Consider the following 17,325-nt stretch of genomic DNA (forward strand, 5'->3'; position numbering starts at 1 on the left):
ATATACCATTATGGGAGAAAATGTCTCTCAAAGACAGAGAATAACCCGGCAAAAATAAATGTTGTATGATGCCGGTGAGGTTTTGTACTGTATCGCTTTGCAGAGGTGCAACTGGGGGAAAAAAGACATATCTTTGACAATATATAGTAGTTTTCCAGACTGCAGCTCTCTGCTTTTCTTTAAAGATATCTTTCATTTGGTTTTGTCATATGGCTTTAGTTTGTTTAACTTTATATTTTGTCATGCACCTTTACAACACTGTTTAGACCACATTCGATTTACTGCCGCCTTCACACTGTTACAGTTCAGTCTTCAATTTCAATTGCTGTATTTTTTAAGTGAATATAATATCTTTAATTAAGTAGTCACAGAGTGTCTCTGCATGGCATAACAACTACAAATTATGACAAATTTCCCAGAACCGCCATTTTCCCAAAAAATGAAAATCTCAAATGTAAGAGGCTGAAGAATACTATCTTCTGCTTGAAAATTATTCATCAGTTGATATGCCATTAATTTCCTGAGCATCGATCAGATAAACATGTCGGCTTAAGTAAAGAATGTTCACTCACACAGGCGTTGTCTCAATATCAACTGACTAAACCACAGTACATTCTCACACGCTTATGACCACAGTGCATCTGCTAACAGTGCACTGGTTACTTTAACCTTTCATGTGAGATTTAACAAAATGAGAAAGAAAACAGACTCATCCACTGAAAGACCGGCTGCATCATCCTTCATGTCTCCCTTTTCCTTCCTTTTCAAAAGCCTTTCATCCAGCCTCAAGGACACGCACATCAATGTCTTCTGTCTAATGATGGACGTGAACAGCCCTCCGCTCATAAATCCTGCTCGCTCTAAAGGCTAAAATTCAGTGAATCATCAGAACCCTCTTTTTGTATATTTCACTTAATTGCTGAATGTGGTTTCTATGTATGCACTTTGTTTTCCACAGAGCATGATTCTCCCTAAACTCTACACTGCCTTGTATGTATCTATATGTAGACAGCTAATCCTATTACTGTAAGACAGTATGTGTCAAGTATTAATCTTTGAAAATTTTACATGAAAACAACGAACAACGAACATGAACATTTATCATTTTTAGTAGCGCTAAAGTGTTTGGCATCGATACTACAATTGACAAATTGGACAAATATTACTACACGTTCCAATGCTTTGACATATTTTGAAATACACAAAGCTTTATCACATTGTATGAAAACAAAGAATCAATTATTAGAGCTCAAACTCATTTCTCAAGTCCACATTCTCAGATGTATTGCAGGTCACGTCCTTACTCTGGTTTATTTTCATTTTGAGAGAGGTCTTGCCGCGCTAATGCTTGATGCTCCTCTCTCTGTGACACCGGCGTTAATGAGGCGAGTTCTCTCTCTGCACTGACACCTTCACTTTGCATAGATTGTTTTTTTCAAGGGAGCCACAGTTACTCTGTGAAGCCTTTAGCTTCCTTATGCGGCACTGGCCACACTTAATTTATCACAGATGGTTGTAGGAATGGGTCAAGCTTCAGGTGTGGGTGTGTGTGTGTGTCTGTGTCTGTGTTTGTGTGTGTGTGTGTGTGTGTGTGTGTGTGTGTGCGTGTGTGTGTGTGTGTTGTGTGCAGCCTCTTGTCTAACTCATGCACATTTACATCACTTAGTTGACAAATGGTTTGATCTTTAACTTGGGCCAGGATTGGAGTATTAATGACTGTAGCATCAACCTGCATATCTCATACAAACCTCTAAACCGGGAAGATAAAAAATGAAACATTAAAAGATCCAGCGCCTTGTATTCTGGCAGCATACACTATGATGTCCTCCTGCAGAAGCAGTAAGGTCAGCCATCATATCCAAGAGTGGAAAGGATCACAAACTGTAGATCCGTTAATTAGAAATAGCTCTATAATATGATCTACTGGAACAATATTACAACAGCTGGCATATTAGCGATTGGTGAATATCTAGGAAACTAAATAAATGTTTTGGATGTCATTGAACAACTAATGGCTGGAAAGATTATAACGGTATTCAACAGATTCTCGTGAAAGACAATGAGGTTCCAGTTTTTGGTCTGTGGCGCATTGATGGAGATAAACGTAGCACCATTCACAATATTTTTTCAGGCTCCAGTTTTCGCTAATTACAGATGCTGGTCATTTATTCCAGCTGTTATCAAACCACTTAACATGCATGCTTGAGGGACTCTCTTATTAATTCAGCTTTGACTGCCACAATGTGGTCTAATGTTTATCATTATGTTCTTTCAGTGACTGCTACAGAATGAGCATGCTGGGATTTTTTTCAGTATTGTTTGTTGGTGTTTGTTTATTAATAAGCAGTACTGGGCAACGATTTTTCATTATTGGCGATTATTAACAATTAATCCAGATTAATCACAAAATGATTTTATTATTATTATTTAATTTAATGGTGATGTGTTGCAATGCAAACACACAGTAGCAGTTAAAATATTTCTTTGACATCAACCTAAAAATCAATTTAATCAAATCGAATATAAAACCAAAGCTATAAGCTACTGCCAGGACATTAACGCTTTATCTAGTCTGTAGCAAAACAACTTATATTACAAGAGTCACATTCCGAGCTACAGTTCATTTGGAGAAACGCATTAGCTGGGTTACAGAAGTAAGAAATAACAGCTACTGTACATGCAGGGTGAAAACTGATGAGTTATTTTTGAATGACTAACCTTAACTTTGAGAACTTTCATCCTCACACATGTTGTCACGTCTTGTGTGTATTTAAAACACGACATTAGTGGTTACAAATGACTTTGGTTCCATCAACTCAACCGAAAAAGAGATTTAAAATTTTAAAAAAGATGCTTTTTCCTTTTCGCCACATTAATGAATGCGTTAACACAATAATAATGCTACTAATTGAACTGTACATTATGATGAGGACGAAGCCGATAAGCATAAATGTACCTGAGGCATTTTGTATGCTCTTCGAAAAACATGCACAGCGTTTCTTAGGGCAGAATAAACGATTATGTTGTGTCATATATTTATGCATTGCGCTGCTCGCAGCAGAAGCCAGCTCGTGGGAGTCTCCTCTGGTTGTCATAGCAACTCCCGATTAGGCGTCTCGCTTTTTCAGCACTTGACACCACTAATACAGAACTACATGATGCATATCTCCTTGAAGTTTCGAAGACTGCACAAAGTCACTCGCTGACTCTGTCGCTCTATGTTTTCCTTTGCTTTCTGCTTCGTCATCAACCCTGCTGAACATTCATCCACTGTGATGCTCTTTTTCCTTCTCAGACTGTATTTTGGAGTCTTGAATGAGCTTACTGTTTGACTGCCAGCTGCTCCTGAGGGAGAACGCCACAGGAAAAGTGTGTGTGTGAGAGAGAAAGAGGGAGCCTGGGTTGCTTGCATAGCTGGGAGGCAGTTATTCAGCCCACGGCCTTTTAGGAGTAAGAACATCCCAGTCTGATGCCACCAGTTTTGGAAGAAATGATCATAGCTACTTTACCCTTCATACCAGAGGGGCGGGACTGAATTGAAGAAAAGCGTGCTTTTCCTGCGGTGTAATTCTTATTTTGATCTTCATATCACAAGATCAGCCGCTCAACTTCTAATATTACCAGTGAAGCTGACACAAAGCTCTTTTTGTGAGTTGATCAGCAGGAGCCAAGATGACCTACTTAATGGATAGCTCCTGACGGGGATAATAAAAATAATGTCTTACTATTAAAGCTGGATGGCAATTTATTCTTGAGGTATTTCTGATAAATTAGTTCAAATTCTGTTTACCTCCCAGCAACTAATTTATCAAATTCTTCAACAAAAAAGAAATAAACCTCATGTCCGCTGTAATCAAACCATCCAATTATTTCTTTCTTACCGCAATGATTGCCGTTCATTGACTTGAACTGCTTTTAATGTTCATGGACAATGTGTTTTCCACAGGTGAATGTGACATGAGGTATGAGGTAGATCTAGTTCATTCTTGTTGTATAATCCATCTTTAATAATAGTTTTAAATGGCTGTGTTCATTCGCTTTTTGCTTGAACTGCACATTGCATTTGGGTGTTTGTTGTGAGATTAGACGCCTCATAAAAGAAATTGACAAAAACCCGCAGGAAGCTGAAAACATTAGGCTGACTGTCCTCATGTCCCCATTCGGAAAAACCTGTCAAAATCTGATGGTGACCTGATCAAAGACAATTGATGCAAAAAGGCAAAGAGCATGCCATTGTGATTGCATCAGCTATAAAATTACTTACTACACATTAATGTAATTTGTGCGGCATTTTGCAGGTTTTACTCCTTTAGGAGGATTGGGGCAGGTCCTCAGTCTATTAATTCACGACTATAACACAATCTGCTTTTATCCATTTACACGTCATCCACAACACTTGGGATCAAGGTGATGGGAGAGGCAACCGGCCAAGACCACGGCCAAAACCATCATTTGTGAGAGAGGAAAAGGTAAACCATTTTGTGAAATACCTTTATTTATTACCTTCCATTTTAAGATGGATTTAATAAACATAATACATTGTATATACGTATATTCCCTGGCCTGTCAAACTGAAAATAGCCTCAATGTTTGGAGCACACAATAAATAACTCTGGGATTAATTAAAATAAAAGCTCTGAAAACATGAAAAATAAAGCCTGCTCTCACTCACTCTTTGTTCCAATGTGGGGACCGGCTCTAAATCACGTTTGTCAGATTCAGAGCCAGCAGTAACTTTCATCACCACTCTGTGAATTATATCCAATCGCCTCTTCTATTTAAAGCAGCCGTACTTTCAACTGGTTCAAGAAGCCGCATGGCAGCTTTATGGACAGACTGCTCCGAGAGAGAGAGAGAGAGAGAGAGAGAGAGAGAGGCTGCTCCATTCAGCATGAGCCACCAACCGGCCTGCAAGGCACTGGTGCATGGAGAGAGCAACGGGACAGATGCAGACCACATCTGGCGGGCGCATGCTACAGAGAATAATACCATCAACTAATAGGTAGAGGTGGAGGAGAGGAGGGGAGTGTGTGTGAGTGGTTGCATGGCCACGTGTTTAGTGAAAGGAAGAGCACACAAACAATGAGCAGTGTGGGCTGCAACTATGGATTCATTTAAACGACAATTAAGGCAACATCTTCCTTTTTCTAACAAACGGCCCCAAAACTGAAAGGTATACCATTGGCTTGACAGGCCCAGCAGACTTTTTAGAAGCTGCAACCTTTGAACTAGATGATCACTACATTATCGAGAGTCAACCTCTAATGGAAAATATATATTCTGAGGAGTAAGGAACGCACGCCACGAGGTCTGAGGAGCCCGCGTGTCACTTACTGTTGTTTGTGGTTGAGCTCCTGCTCCTTGTTCACCAGGTCCTGTTTGAGGTTGGCCAGCATTTCCACAGAGACGTCCACCTGTCGAGAGAGCTCGGAGGCCTTGTCCTCCAGGTCTTGTTTCTCCTGGCTCAGCCGTTCGCTCTCCAGCTTGGCCCGCTCCAGCTCCGAGCTCTTCCTCTCCAGCTCCGACTGAAGACGACCTACGCGGGCCGCTATTTTCTGCTCCACCTACAAGACAAGAGGCACTTGAGTGTCTTTACGTCCCGCCGTGATCACCGCATTGTGAGGGACATAAACCGGTTTCGCAAATTGGGCCGTTAACTTCCGTCAGTGAACATCTCCTCATATCTACGTTTAGCATACGCATACACTTACACTTACAGCTCCTTTAATGTGATGTTTCCTAAATAAGTTGCTAAATAATACTCAAAGTCCTAATGGACTCTCCAAGATGAAAGCACAAGTGAACATATTAAATCTCTAGATTGTCTACTACCACTAACCAGAAGGCAATATGACTTTATTTATTATGGTAATATATGCTGAAAAACATCTGCAATGTTCTGCAATTTCAGATGCATCTGTATCTGAAATTGTAACAGTAACAGTTGTCTTGACCTGCACAAGAAAGTGCTCGAATTATAGAATTTTTGAGTTTTAGTTTCCAAGACTGAAACTCTGATGAAATGTGTCCTCTGTTGCGCGTTAGTTTATTGATCGCTCCGGAGAGCCGAGCTGACTCTGACCCCCGAAATGCCCGCATTGACCTCTTCAGACAGCTTGTCGAGCCGCTCGTCCAGCTCCAGTCGTTCAAACGCCCGCGCCTTCAGCCTGGCCAGGCCCTCCTCGTAGGCCGCCTCCACAGCGCTGGCCGCTACATTGGCTGCCACTGCCACAGCTGTGCTGGGGTTGCCGTGGGGACCGGGGTCCGCGGACGACATAGCTTTCTTCATAAAAATCTCCCCCAGGGGAAACTCCACATTGGGAATGTACCGAGCCGCGGCGTTGGAGTTGGCCGGCGTCAGACTCAAGTCGTCCGCACAGGGAAGCTCGCGACAAGGGAAGCGCCGCTCCCTCAGGGCCGAGGGTCGCAGCGGCTCGAACGGGTCGTTGTTGTTGGCGGGCGCGAGGAGGCCTCCCTCGGCCACCAGCGGCAGCAGGGCGGCGGCGTCACACACGCTGTTGGATTTGGAGAGGACGTAGAGGGTCTCGTACGTGTGGTTGTACTCCAGGTGGGCGCGCAGGGACGACAGGCTCCGGAAGCGCTTGTGCTCCCCGCAGCGAGGACAGCGGTACGGCAGGTCCAGAGAGGCCATTCCAGTGCAGCCACTGCCGGAGGAGAGGGGGGGAACGGCGCTCACGCGGCACAACAGCGGCGCCAGTACCAGGGCACAGAGGTCGAGCGCCTGACAGATCCTCTCATGGTGAAAACTGGACGACAAGGCGGCGACGGCAAGTCAGTGGGAGGAAGTGTTTGCCGTGCGCTAGTGGAGGAGGCCGGCCGAGTCACATGACCGACCATTGTGGAACCGTTCAACTGGTCCTTTCACTTCATCTGTCATGGTTCCTCTGTCTGAGGTCCTACAGAGAGAGGGAGAAAGTCTGCATTAGATTTAGTTTGTTTTTTTTACTGTGAATTTTGGTACAACATCGAATGGAAGGGAACTTAATCAAGTTCTATACGTAAATGTTTAAATTCACATGACATTATGAACCTGTCATAATGTTAAGAGCATGTTCTTAGCATTCTGAGGCATCTTTTTAAAATGTGATTATTCGTAGGATTGCACACTATTACTATTACTATTATAAATGTTTGTATGGATTGATCAGGAATAGAATGAGGAGGCGCTGTTTACTATCGCAGCTTGCCGTGTCTGGACTGTAGGAACATTCATCTTTGGGTTTGGTGGTTGAGAAACATGAAACCTGCCTTTTACCAAGGGTTAAAAAGCAGACCTCTGCACTTTGTACTCTAGAATACTCAGAGGAAGACTGGGAGAGGAGTCGGGAAAAGGAGGTAGCTCCATTAGTGAGAGTGCTTGTTATCGGCAACATCGTTTCTTAATCTGAAGTCTATGGGGTCAGATGGGCAAACTTTTGAGTTCTTTAAAAGGGGATCTGCTATCTGAGTTGGGTCCTCTTATAATAATATATCATAATAATACTCATAAAAGAAAAATAAATCGTGCCGGACAAAATGAAACAAAGATCCTGATCGTGGAGTATTGATAGTGTTATTTCTATAGAATTCAATTAAAGCCTTCAACCAGGATTGGTGAACAACGCGGTTCCCACACGCATCCAAGTACAGCCGATGTTTCAACACCTCTACACGGACGCTTGAACCGGAACTGATCCTCTCATATCATCTCACAGCGGCCATTAACGAGAGAAGCAGGCAGGCAAGCACAAATCACAGACACCGAGACGGTTCTTCTCAGAGGGCCTAAACGCGGGGGAAGCCCCGAAAGTCACCAAGACTGTCATTAGAAGTCTGATGAGGCTGGAACAGCGAGTGCACTGGCCCGCCATGCCCAGTTATTAACAGAGGAGAGTTGCACAGAGCCAGTCACCACGCCGCAGATAGCAGGGATTCCCGTCTGCGTAAAATTAAAAAGCGAGGTAGTTAACCGGGCAGGAAATGGAAGGAAAGGAAGCCGTTTGGAAGCTTCCCTCATTTCTAGCTGCACCGAAGAAAGACAGGAGATTTCATTTTAGACGAAGCTCCAACACTAGGAGGGGACAGCAACTTTTTGTAAAAAAAAAAAGATTATTTGCAGTGAAACCAGTCGTTGCTGTGGTAACAACAGCATTTATTCTATAATCTCAATCTCGTGACGTGTGTAGGGAGGAAGAAGACTGCTAGCAAGCAAATATTTAGACTAAATTGATTGATTGAATCATCACTAAACATTATGATCATTATCGCAGATGTTTGTTGGTCCGAGGGAAGCTGCAAAACTTTGTAAACCAAAAAAAAGGAAAAGGAGGAACCTCTAACTTCCCGTGGAATGTTTGGAGTTTAAAGAAGAAAAAGTCCTCTTGCCTAAATAAACATGCCAAACAAAATGAGCTCAATCACATTTATATACATATATTGACGAGATGAGAGAAGCACTGATCACTGATTGCTGCTGAGGGCTCGGCCAGCTGTTTGCATTAGCAGTTGTGCGTAGGTGAATGATTTATTTTAAACACACAAAAATCACTTCATAAACGTGGGCCATTTACCATTGATTACATCCATCACTCAGTCCTAATCAAAAACAAACAAGCCCACAGTAATAATTTCAAGGCTTCTGTGTACTTAACAGTATTACAAATGTACTCAATATGATTTTTATATTTAGGGCCTGCATCAGCCATCAAAGACCTGTTGGGACACAGCTGGAAACATTTCATGTCGCGGTAATGACTCTCGAGCAGAATTGGATGTTTAAAAAAAATAAAAAATCAGATACCATTACAGATTCACATTCATACTAATTTCAGTGCCTCCCTATATGACATGCTGTTTTACATTTGAATTGCGGTATATGAAATGAGGTATGTGGCCACCGGCTATCTGTTGAGTGCACAGCTGTATTTGAGCTGATTATTTGGGGGGAATGGGACTCATCTATATACAAATGCCCTGATTTGTCCAGCATGGCTCTGTCTAATCTAGGTCTCTTTAAGCGCAAAAGACAGTTTCAACCGTCTCCGGGGGGTGATTCCTTTCTGTCTCTCCTACTAAAGGCCTCTCTTTTTAAGTCTATTTTACTCACCCGTCCATCTTAAAAACGAACACCCGCAGTAATGCGCTATGCTACGCGCTTGAATACTAATCATTGGACATTTTATGATGGTCTTGATTTACCAGATCTAAGCAGGCTCATGTCTGTGAGCCAATTAACATTGGCAAGGATGCTTTCTAAACGCACTAAAATCAGCTACAAAATAGATATGTAACTTCATTTTAAATGCCCGTTTCTCAAAAACAGATGGTCTATTGACTAGAAGGAGATGCGCAGGGAATATTGCAGATTGTTTTAGCGTTACTTTGCCTAACCCATCCCTGACACGACTACGAGGAGGCGTCGCGTTTCTGCAGTTGGAGCAGAGCACAACAGTCCAGCCCGAGATAGCTGCTCCAACCTCCTCCTTGTGTGCTGTATGGTTGTGTTGACTAAACTGAGATTAAATGTCCATTCATGTGTTTATTAAGAGGGAGTCAGTTCTCCCCATGAATCCTCGCAGCTCCTTCAGACAGCACAGGTTTTTTCAAATCTAATTGTGTAACTATTGTCTATAGATGGTTTAAATCTGTGATGTGGGTGTCTGACTAAATTGGGGTTACATTTGATAAAAGGGTTTAAAAACATCACCGTAGATGCACAATAACCCTTGTACCAGTAATACAGTATTTTATTGGAACTCCTACTGCAAGAGGCCTACGTTGCAGTCATTGCATCTGAATTCATCCGCCGGGCCCTCATGCTGCACTGATGACGTGACTCCCAAAAGTTCAGCTCGAAAAAGGTTTGAACGGCAACTTCGGTCTGAATTTATTCATAAGTTATAAAATTCACAGGGTTAAACCAAACCAAATGTCGCTCCGCTTCTCGAGCTCTCTCACATTGGTTTTGCTCGGAGGTGTGGAGAGCTGAGTGAGTCAAGGTGCATCGCAGCATTCATGTCGCTCCCCTGCAAAGCTTCCACCAGAGATGCTGCAGAGCTGAACCAGCCGTGAGCTGCTGTTCACAGCACTGGAGGCTTTATGAGAGGCGTGAGACCAGCATGGACCTGCACTCCAACAATGGAACTGGTATTTGTGATGTTTCTCATATGCTGATCCCAATCACACATCAATAATTCCCAGTAAAAGCCATGAAAAAGCCTTGGATTGTCCAGGTAAATAAAGCCCTATGCGGAGAAATGCATAGCATCAATGTAGAATGACCACCAGATTGACTGCAACCATTTAAAAAATAGCCAAAAATGGACGAGAACTGTCCAAAGCTGCGAGATGCTCCCTGCACAGGCTGCATTACAATACACAGACTCCTTTAGACACTGAATGAGAGGTTTAGTAAAAGCTCCAGATGCCTTCTAGATGCCTACATGAGCCTGTCAGAGTATGTTAGTGTGGGAAAAAGCCATAGGACTGCCATGACAGAACAATCTCACAAGCAGGAATTGAATCAAAATAAGCAACAAAAATAACATTATCCTTGTCTAACAATTACAAGATGTGTGTTTATCCTCATGCGTCAGGTCTAAAAGGCTAAAGGAGTCTTTTTCTTGGCAACATGGCATTACTGCAACTTAGCTTGGGAGACAAACTCAATGTAGAAAGACAAATAGAAAGAGGCGAAAACCCGCCATGTTCATAATGACAACGTATCAAATGACGACGAATTAGCAACTGAATCTGCAGCGTTATGTTATAGAGCTAAAATAGAGCTAATAGAGTGCCTGGTGGATTTACATTTATTCAACCATTCATTATTTGAAACGCTTCATTTTGTGAATGAAGGGGGCTCGGGGACGGGTTCCCCCTGCACAGGTCACTGGACAATCACAGGGCGGATTTATGACTGTTCGTGAAAGTTATTGATGCCGAATGTTTAGCGGCTCTCTGTCATTGAGCCCTTACTTTATGAATGCGCAAGAGGCAACGGAAGATTGAAGGAGTATAAACATTCCGTTGACAGGTGAGACTGAATGTAAAAGTTTAGCTGAAGGCGCACAGCTCTCTCTCTCTCTCTCTCTCTCTCTCTGGAGTGACGACGAATGAGCCTCGTTATGGAAGCTCAGATCGGCACGAGATGGACCGACTTGTTCCCCGGCTCGCCGCCGTCTGCTATTGATCCAAGCAGAAACAATTATCCTCCGGTGTACATACTTCGACAATGCATGCCAGCAGGGGAAGTTGTTTTTGCCACTGAGAGCAGTGGTTCCTTGTGTGATCACTGTGACAGCATATACTATATTCATAAATATACATTCGACTGGCTTATTTGCACGGACAAGGCTTTAGATTACAAGTTAATGAAGGAATGTATTAAAAAAAAGATGAATCTTACATTTTTGTCAACAGGTAAGAGCCAATAATAAGTATTTACCAGGCATTTATTAGCATCAATCACTGCAACTGCTGCCTATGCATTGAGCCCTCTCCGATATATCTCCTATATGCTTCCACATCTAGCGCTTCCATCGAGGAACGCTACAATATCTTATTTAGTCAGAGCTGAACAGGATTATTTTCCTCTTAAAAGAACACGAGCAAGCCTCTTCTGTACATTACGCAGCCTGTGGGCCAAAACAAGACTGGGGACCCGGCTTCTGAGGACACGTGTGGAAAAGGACGGAGAAAATGGCCTCTATGACTTGTGACTGCATTTCGCCTGTCTAACGGCTCATACTCGATAATCCGGAGCCTGTGTTGGCATGATATAGAAGTTGCTGGTAGAGGAGTGTGAGTGCCAATGCAGATTAAATATTCCCTATTTCAACTGGGCCTGTTTATAGAGCTCCAGCTAACAAGGGCGGGGCTTCAAATGAGATGGTATGTCATTATTGAAGCGTTTTAAACCTCTAAAATAATAACAAAGAGTTAGTAAATATTGCACCAAGGCAGTTTACACATTCATGTCAGTATTTTTTTTTTTGCATTTAGTCTCCGGCCAGAACCATGAGCCTGATCCTTGTTCTCTCAGTGATGGTCGGACAAACAGCATTTTACAGGCAGCTGCAACAATAACAGAGCAACCTGTGAATGCCTGAGCCAGCTGTGCATGAGCACACACACACACTCCTGTGTTTATATTATAGTGGATAGTGAGACATAGCAAGTGGTAAATGTGATGATTACAGGAAAAACTGGATGGATAACATCTAAACAACAAGTTTAAAACTTGACATGTGATAATTTTCTTTGTTTTGGAATATTTATATTCAATTAAACCATACATTTGTGAATAAATGTCTTAAAAGACAAAGATTTCTATGTCTTAAAGATTGCTATTTTAGAACAATACATTGTTTCTTTAGTGTCTGGCACCATCACCAGCACCGAAACGCCACTAGAATATGTGAATAACAGTGTGAGGGTTGCTAGCGTGAACTGTCTGAATACATCCAGAAGAATATGGATGGATAGATGGATGATAGATGGATGGATGGATGATAGATGGATGATAGATGGATGCATAGAAAGATAAACATGTGTCAATGATTAGTAAAAATGTACACAACTTTCCCTGCTGTCCTTAAAACAGCACACATAGAATATTTTTAAGACAAGTGTTCAGCTGAGGATTTCTATCTGCTGTGGCATTGTGGGTAATGAATGTGGGGTGCACTGCATACTGAATGAAAACATATACACAAAGTGACGTAAACACGCAAACACTACAATGAATATCCAAGTACTGCACAATAACTGGTAAAACAATCAGCACACAACGTGTTCATTAGGACGCCATTTGTCTGCGGGGACAAACTGCAGGTACGCCGTCACAAAGTCAGTCCAGTGGGTGGAGAAGACGGGCAGACGCGAGTCCTACTCACTGTATACACACAATATCTCACCCAACATCTTCATTCTCTGCATTTACTCCTGTAGCCACCCAATGACTGCTCCCACTTCCACAGTGAACTACAGGCCACGGCCCACTGACTCACATGACAGCCTGACAGCCACTTGTGCATGTGTGTGCGTGTGTGTGCGTGTGTATGCATGTGTGTGCTGCTCACGAGAGGCATCCCATGGGAATATTACTACTGTGCTCAGATGAATATTAAGAGCCCCAAATGGGCTTCAGCGTGGCAGCAAGAACACATTCGTTTGTTTGTTTTCATGCTCACATCGTTTCTGGTGCTCATTTTTAGATTTATTTAATTATATATCGGCGAGTAACCCTCGCACATCCGGGACAAACAGGCCGGTTCAAAGCCCCCCCACCTCTCTTCCCACCTCTCTTCCCCCTTCGGTTCAGGCTCCCGATGGACCGACGTGACAGTTAACACCAGCGCGTTCTGCGCCAAAACAAACGGAATAAAACCCCACTGGCGCTCGGATGTGCGCTTGCACATGGATCAACCACAAGCGGCCATGTGGGTGTGGACGAGCCGCGGTGACTGTAGACGCGCACACGGGCCTGGAGTCGGGCTGATGGGCTCTCTCTCGGGAGGAAAATAAGGGGGAGGGTGGGGAAGGGGGGTGACAGCCCTGCATGAGGCCGATTTCCTCCCTTTTCCCACAGAGGCACTGGCCCGATCGCTGCACCGGACGCGTTGCGTAAATGTGTTGCACGGGAGCAGCGGAGTCAATGGAGCGATCATTGCTAACACACACACACGCGCGCGCGCGCACGCACACAGGGGCGCACACAAACTCACGCCGACGCGTTTTCGATAAGAAGAAAAGGGGGTTAGGAAATGACAGAAATGTGCATTCTTACACTCACCTCGCAATCTTCTCCCCATTTTTTTTTCTCCGCTTCAACCGAGGAGCCGCTCCAGCCTCTGCTGACGTCACGCAGCCCGTCTCTGCAGCAGAGAGCAGCAGGCCCGCAGAGGACGACCAGGGAGGAGAGGTAGAGAGGGGAGGGAGGGGGAGTGAGAGAGAGAGAGAGAGAGAGAGAGACACACACACACAGAAAGATACAATGCATGAACATGATGAATCATAGAAGAAGAAGAAGAAGAAGAAGAAGAAGAAGAAGAAGAAGAAAAAGACACATCCCTCCTGTCCTCTGATTAAGGGGGGGGGGATGCTGTGTACATGTGAGGTCGGGCACACAGACGACAGACAGACAAACATCTGTCCTAGAATTGCTAAAGTGTTAAAACAATTTGGTCCAACCCAGCTGCGGCTTTGTGAATCAATCGAGTAACTGCAGGTGGGGGGGTTGAAACAACATCCATGTGTTGTGGCTTTTACTGCCGATCATCATCTTGACCCTCCACTGTTTCTGTTCCTGGAGCTTCTCAGCACAATGGAAGGTGGTCAAGAGGATACATCTCACTCTTTGGGCCTCTTTGATTCGCCCGTAGTTTGCTTGGAATGAACAGGGATTGCACACTTTGAAGCAATACTATAAAACTGTGCCTTCTGTGATAAGAGACAAAGCACAAGTGTCTACAAGTCAGCAAACTGAACCAGTCATGAGAATCGGACCTAATTAAACATTACAGAACGCGTAAGATGCAGATACAGTCAGCGTTGGGAACTGGAACTCATTTCCAGGAATTCTGGCCCTAGAGTTTCTTTGGTCAATGGAGGTGTTAAAATGGTCGACCTAAAGGACTGTAACCACATCCGATTTCCACTTTAACAACTACAACAAAATCAGCTATACTAAAGATATTATTGTAATATTTAAAGAAAATTTGAGGAAAATAAATTAGTCAAACTCATCTTTAACGTTGTGGGTTCTGCATTGTGTCTCTTATTGGAAAATGAATTAAATAAAAGTCTGGGTGGAGAATCTAACTATTAACCGATTTAAAGGAGCCGGTGTGATCCAATATTTCTGAGACTCTTTTGTCACTATTGGGCTCCTGTTATTAAACAAACTATTTAGATAAACACATCTGGAGCGATTCAAGGCCACGAGTGCAAACATTTGCACATGAAGGAGGCAATTATGCCTCAACTGCTGGACTTTATGACGTTTGATTGTCTGAGGTAATGTACATCAAGGTGGGAGATGCTGAGTCTTCATCTTTATTGGTAAAGATTGTCAATGCATATGCAGCTGAATAGCTAGATAGTGAATATACTTAATCAGATTTTATTTTATAGTGGTTTAAAAAATGATTCAGATACAGAGCGAGACCTTGAGAGTAGCAGTACTTCCAGAAATCTCATTTAGGAGCTCAAGCACCTCTTACTGGTCAAATATCAGAAGTACAGCATGTGCTGATTGCCATTTGAAAACCATGTGATTGTAAAGCAGAATTTAACAATATAAATGTTAACACATCTTGGTATCAAGTAGATGATAAATCTACAAGTCAAAATTGGCATTTTACGATACATAACAACCTCTAAATTGGGGAAATCCAATTTATTTTATATGTACTGGCTTTTAAACTCAACTGTTTGGTAAAAAGCAAACTATTTAGATTCAGTTTGTTAAACAGACGATCCTTTTTCTGTAATGGACCAAAAAATCATTACACGGAACAAAAAAATATAATTATAATAATCACACGTATTATTGTAAAATAGTTCAGAATTACAGTTTTAACATAAAGTGACAGAAATACAATGGAGTACCTGAAACAGACATGGACTGATTTTTTCATTGTGTTCGGCATCAAGATGCCAAAAGAACTGATAAAAGACCTTTTCCCCTTTATTGCTCAGAGATGTCTAAAGTGTAGAAACCCTGCCTTAATGTACGAAATAGCAATTAAAAAGTCCAAACCTTTTTGTCTTCAGACAACATTAAGGTGTCAAATGGTCTGTAGTTCATCTTACTCCTGCACCTGACACATTATTCAAGCCAAATGTCAACATTTTCCCACCTAATTTCCTCCGTAAAAGATCAAGCGTGTTCTTTATGGCCAATGAGTTTTGGTTTTGAAGCTTTGCTAACTTTGGTAAACACGTTGTTGTCATGTTGTCCGCAGCACGCTGATGTTAACAGAGATGGTTTTGCCCTAATGTGATTCTTTTTATTCGGGGACGTGAACAGGAAACACACGTACACAAATCTGAAGTTGTTTTGCTGTAGCAGTTCAGTAAGATGTAGATGTATGATGCAGAAAATATGATCGTCAGAGATTATTATTTATGGTCTTTGTAACGACTGTGAGCTTAATCTTCATTTTGCTAATATGCAAGGTTAATCCTGCACATAATAAAACTTCTAATGGAACTTCAATCCCGATTCAATCACAAGGTTTATTGAACTGCTCGATTTTTATTATTATTATTATTTTTTTTTTTTATTACTACACTTGCTGTTATTAAAACAATATCTGATAACCGCATGGAACCATTCAGCTGCGCTTTGTAATCATCTTTGAGAAGCCAAGAGGGATTTATTTAACCGTACGTCGGGCCTAAAACAGTTTATAAGACCACACTTTAGCCGTGCATCCATTGAACAACAAGGAGGCAGAAACACACAATCCATCTCCATGACTAACTAACTAAATAAGTATTAATTGATCATAATAATTTTCTGATGACAAAATTACCTTTTATATACAGTAGTTAATTAGAAATGTAAATATAGAACACTGGTTATGATCAAGCCTACTTTGACATTGAGAGTACTCTCCATAGATGCTAAGTGACGAACATGCAGCAGTTTAAGTGGAGCTTTTCATATTTTCTATTAATATTCAAATCAACTTGAGAATAACCAATCGCTGGTGTATCTTTCTGTTTTCAAACCATGCTACCTGCTGTCTCTTTGCCATTTGCCTGTATATCTCAGTTAACAGCTGTTCAAAAGAAATATATAGACCCTATTTGAAAAAAAAAAAGAAAAGTAAAAATCCCAACCTGTTACATCAATCTCTACCCCTCTCCGCCCTCTACATGCCGCTCTCATCCAGTCATGACAGGGAAAGACTGACACACAAAAGCATAAAAACTCTTTCCCTCGGGAGATTTTGATAGGATGAATATGATGCTAGGCCGTTTTCTCGTTCTCACGTCAAAAACCGTGGCAAATTTAGACCAAACACCTTTATCCATCCCTCCTCATTCATATTTATGAGAAGTGACTGACAAACTCATTGTCTGGTAATTACAATGTGGTGAACCTTCATTGTTTTAGATTGGTGGAGACTGAGACACGCTGTGCTTTGGCTTGCTGCACTAATGCAAACCTCTTCCATCTAGATATTATTAGTCGCTGTTTGCTTAGCAACCACAACACATGTCTGACTTTTCTTTTTTTTTTAGAAAGAAAGAAAAGGTTTTGCACAGTTTATTTTATTTTGGCTGCAGTGTTGCTGTTCCTTAAGAGTGAAA

General features: G+C 42.3%; 1 protein-coding gene across 2 annotated transcripts in view; it reads right to left on the reverse strand.

Annotated features, from left to right (window-relative positions):
• Positions 1–13,912, reverse strand: part of fbxo41 (F-box protein 41) — a 31,525-nt gene extending 17,613 nt beyond the window's left edge. For both annotated transcript variants that reach the window (XM_040186324.2, XM_040186323.2), the window contains exons 1-3: positions 13,796–13,912; positions 6,104–6,917; positions 5,335–5,564 (exon numbers count right to left, since the gene is read on the reverse strand). In XM_040186324.2, coding sequence (XP_040042258.1) covers positions 5,335–5,564; positions 6,104–6,652 — 779 coding nt within the window. In that variant the 5' untranslated portion in view covers positions 6,653–6,917; positions 13,796–13,912. The remainder of the gene's footprint in view (positions 1–5,334; positions 5,565–6,103; positions 6,918–13,795) is intronic.
• Between the last annotated feature and the right edge of the window lie 3,413 nt (positions 13,913–17,325).

This window comes from Gasterosteus aculeatus, chromosome 9, assembly GCF_964276395.1.
Source record: "Gasterosteus aculeatus chromosome 9, fGasAcu3.hap1.1, whole genome shotgun sequence".
Lineage (NCBI taxonomy): Eukaryota > Metazoa > Chordata > Actinopteri > Perciformes > Gasterosteidae > Gasterosteus > Gasterosteus aculeatus.